This window comes from Cervus elaphus, chromosome 5 (assembly GCF_910594005.1).
Source record: "Cervus elaphus chromosome 5, mCerEla1.1, whole genome shotgun sequence".
In the NCBI taxonomy this organism is placed as follows: Eukaryota; Metazoa; Chordata; class Mammalia; order Artiodactyla; family Cervidae; genus Cervus; species Cervus elaphus.
The window spans coordinates 54,219,664-54,223,719 of NC_057819.1; the positions used below are offsets into that span (position 1 = coordinate 54,219,664).

General features: G+C 47.2%; 1 protein-coding gene across 1 annotated transcript; it reads right to left on the reverse strand.

The window, feature by feature from the left end:
- Positions 1-202: 202 nt before the first annotated feature.
- Positions 203-1,495, reverse strand: LOC122694156 (glyceraldehyde-3-phosphate dehydrogenase-like). The gene has a single exon (XM_043902499.1). The coding sequence runs from the start codon at positions 1,424-1,426 to the stop codon at positions 425-427; it is 1,002 nt and encodes a 333-aa protein (XP_043758434.1). The 5' UTR covers positions 1,427-1,495; the 3' UTR covers positions 203-424.
- Between the last annotated feature and the right edge of the window lie 2,561 nt (positions 1,496-4,056).

Consider the following 4,056-nt stretch of genomic DNA (forward strand, 5'->3'; position numbering starts at 1 on the left):
CCAGAGTTTGTTGTGGTCCACACAGTCAAGGCTTTGGTATAGTCAATAAAGCAGAAGTAGATGTTTTTTTAGAACTCTCTTGCTTTTTCCATGATCCAACAGATGTTGGCAATTTGATCTCTGGTTCCTCTGCCTTTTCTAAATATAGCTTTAACACCTGGTAGTTCACAGTTCACATGCTGTTGAAGCCTGGCTTGGAGAATTTTTTTTTTTTTTTTTTGGGTATAGGGTACTTTTATTGATGGTACACGACAAGGCAGGGCTCCCTAAGCCCCTCCCCTTCCTCAGGGCCTTGGGGATGGAAACTGTGGAGGTCGCGAGATTCTCAGTGTGGTGGAGGATCGAGGTGGGGCAAGGACTCCCCAGCAGCTGAGGAACTCTCTCTTCCTCTCGTGCTCCTGCTGGGGCTGGGGGCCTGGGGACCTTACTCCTTGGAGGGCATGTGGACCATGAGGTCCACCACCCTGTTGCTGTAGCCGAATTCATTGTCGTACCAGGAAATGAGCTTGACAAAGTGGTCATTGAGGGCAATACCAGCTCCAGCATCGAAGGTAGAAGAGTGAGTGTCGCTGTTGAAGTCGCAGGAGACAACCTGGTCCTCAGTGTAGCCTAGAATGCCCTTCAGAGGGCCCTCTGACGCCTGCTTCACCACCTTCTTGATCTCATCATACTTGGCAGGTTTCTCCAGGCGGCAGGTCAGATCCACAACGGACACGTTGGGGGTGGGCACACGGAAGGCCATGCCAGTGAGCTTCCCGTTGAGCTCAGGAATGACCTTGCCCACGGCTTTGGCAGTGCCAGTAGAAGCAGGGATGATGTTCTGGGCAGCCCCTCGGCCATCACGCCACAGCTTCCTGGAGGGGCCATCCACGGTCTTCTGGGTGGCAGTGATGGCATGGACGGTGGTCATGAGTCCCTCCACGATGCCGAAGTGATCATGAATGACCTTGGCCAGGGGGGCCAAGCAGTTGGTGGTGCAGGAGGCATTGCTGACAATCTTGAGGGTGTTGTTATACTTCTCGTGGTTCACGCCCATCACAAACATGGGGGCATCAGCAGAAGACGCAGAGATGATGACCCTCTTGGCGCCACCCTTCAAGTGAGCCCCAGCCTTCTCCATGGTAGTGAAGACCCCAGTGGACTCCACCACGTACTCAGCGCCAGCATCACCCCACTTGATGTTGGCGGGATCTCGCTCCTGGAAGATGGTGATGGCCTTTCCATTGATGACGAGCTTCCCGTTCTCCGCCTTGACTGTGCCGTGGAACTTGCCGTGGGTGGAATCATACTGGAACATGTAGACCATGTAGTGAAGGTCAATGAAGGGGTCATTGATGGCGACGATGTCCACTTTGCCAGAATTAAAAGCAGCCCTGGTGACCAGGCGCCCGATGCGGCCGAATCCGTTCACTCCGACCTTCACCATCTTGTCTCAGAGATGCGGCTGGCACAGCACGAAAGTTACGGCTATCTGTCGAACGGGCAGGAGCAGAGAGCTGAGAATTTTGAGCATTACTTTACTAGCGTGTGAGATGAGTGCAATTGTTCAGTAGTTTGAGCATTCTTTGGCATTGCCTTTCTTTGAGATTGGAATGAAAACTAAACTTTTCCAGTCCTGTGGCAACTGCTGAATTTTCCAAATTTGCTGGCATATTGAGTGTAGCACTTTCACAGTCTCATCTTTTAGGATTTGAAATAGCTCAACTGGAATTTCATCGCCTCCACTAGCTTTGTTTGTAGTGATATTTCCTAAGGCCCACTTGACTTCACATTCCAGGATGTCTGGCTGTAGGTAAGTGATCACACCATCATGATTATCTGGGTTGTGAAGATCTATTTTGTACATTTCTTCTGTGTATTCTTGCCACCTCTTCTTAATATCTTCTGCTTCTGTTAGGTCCATACCATTTCTGTCCTTTATTGTGCCCATTTTTACATGAAATATTCCCTTGATATCCTTTAATTTTCTTGAAGAGATCTCTAGACTTTCCCATTCCATTGTCTTCCTATATTTCTTTGCATTGATTGGTGAGGAAGGCTTTCTTATCTCTCCTTGCTATTTTTTGGAACTCTGCATTCAAATGGGTTTATCTTTCCTTTTTTCCTTTACCTTTCACCTCTCTTTTATTCACAGCTATTTGTAAGGCCTCCTCAGACAAACATTTTGCCTTTCTGCATTTCTTTTCCTTGGGGATGGTCTTGATCCCTTCCTCCTGTACAGTGTCATGAACCTCTGTCCATAGTTCTTCAGGCACTCTGTCTGTCAGATCTAATCCCTTGAATCTATTTGTCACTTCCACTGTATAATCATAAGGGATTTGATTTAGGTCATATCTGAATGGTCTAGTGGTTTTCCCTACTTTCTTCAATTTAAATCTGAATTTGGCAATAATGAGTCACAGTCAGCTCCCAGTCTTGTTTTTGCTGACTGTATAGAGCTTCTCCATCTTTGGCTGCAAAGAATGCACCAGGACCCAGTAGAAAGGAGAAGTGACCTCACAAGAGACTGACCCAGACTTGCCTGTAAGTGTCCAGGAGTCTCCGGCGGAGGCGTTGGTCAGCAGTGACCTGCTGCAGGGCTGGGGGTGTTGTAGCCATGTGTTCCGGGAAACAAACTCACTCAGAAAGACGATGCAGAATAGTGGAGTGCAGTTTATTACACCAGGGGGCCCAAGGCAGAGTCTCCTCTTAGCCAAGGACCCTGACCAGCTTCTGTGAAAATCTTTTATACACTATGTGTATGTGCTCAAACCCATCTCCCTAAATTCCTTGAAACTTGTATACACAAAGAAAGGTAGATACAATCACAATAGCCCCGTCACTCATGTGTCATGTGCTTAAACAGTAAACAGTTGGTCATTAATCAATAAGCCCAAGGTTATACTCTGATAAGTACAGAAAAAAAAAAAAATTATGACCTGTCCGGAGACAGGGGTGATTAGTATATGTTTTCTCTTAGGTGATGACTAACCTAGGTAGGACTCTCAAGATTCCTTTGTCCAGAGGGGGTCTTATCCTTCTGTTGGTATGTCGTTTCCATAGGCACTGAGCAGAGAGTTCAGAGTCCATGGAAAAGGCGGTGGAGCATGGCCAGCATTGAACAGATGGAGTCCAGGCCCTACGGTCTCCTTCAGGGGCACTGAGGGTAGCAGAGCATGCATGGGACCTTGTAAAAGAGGTCGCCATTATCTTCATTACCTCCACCATAGTTTGGCCCCTGGTAAATAACAGGGAGGGAACACAGCCCCGCCCATCTACAGAAAATTGGATTAAAGATTTACTGAACATGGTACCGCCCATCAGAACAAGACCTAGTTTCCCCCTCAGCTGGTCTCTCCCATCAGGAAGCCTCCATAAGCCTTTTACCCTTCTCCAGCAGAGGGCAGACAGACTGAAAATTGCAATCACAGAAAACTAACCAGACTGATCACATGGACCACAGCCTTGTCTCAATGAAACTATGAGCCATGCCCTGTCAGGCCCCCCAAGATGGACAGATCATGGTGGAGGGTTCTGACAAAACGTGGTCCACTGGAGAAGGGAAAGGCAAACAACTTGAATATTCTTCTATTCTTGCCTTGAGAACCTCATGAACAGTATGAAAAGGCAAAAAGGTAGGACACTGAAAGATGAACTCCCCAGGCCGGTACTGGAGGCCAGTCAGGCCAGCTACTGCAGATCAGTGGAGAAATAACTCCAAGAAGAATGAAGAGACAGAGCCAAAGCAAAAACAACACCCAGTTGTGAATGTGACTGGGGACGGAAGTAAAGTCCAATGCTGTATAGAACAATATTGCATAGGAACCTGGAATGTTAGGTCCGTGAATCAAGGTAAATTGGAAGTGGTCAAACAGGCGATAGCAAGAGTGAACATTGACATTTTAGGAAATCAGCGAACTAAAATGGACCGGAATGGGTGAATTTAACTCAGATGATCATTATGTCTACTATTGTTGGCAAGAATCCCTTAGAAGAAATGGAGTAGCCATCATAGTCAACAAAAGAGTCCAAAATGCAGTACTTGGATGCAATCTCAAATATGACAAAATGATCTCT

What these genes read in the sequence shown, in the direction of transcription:
- LOC122694156 (XM_043902499.1), bottom strand. Translation starts at nt 1,426, where the DNA reads ATGGTGAAGGTCGGAGTGAACGGATTCGGCCGCATCGGGCGCCTGGTC.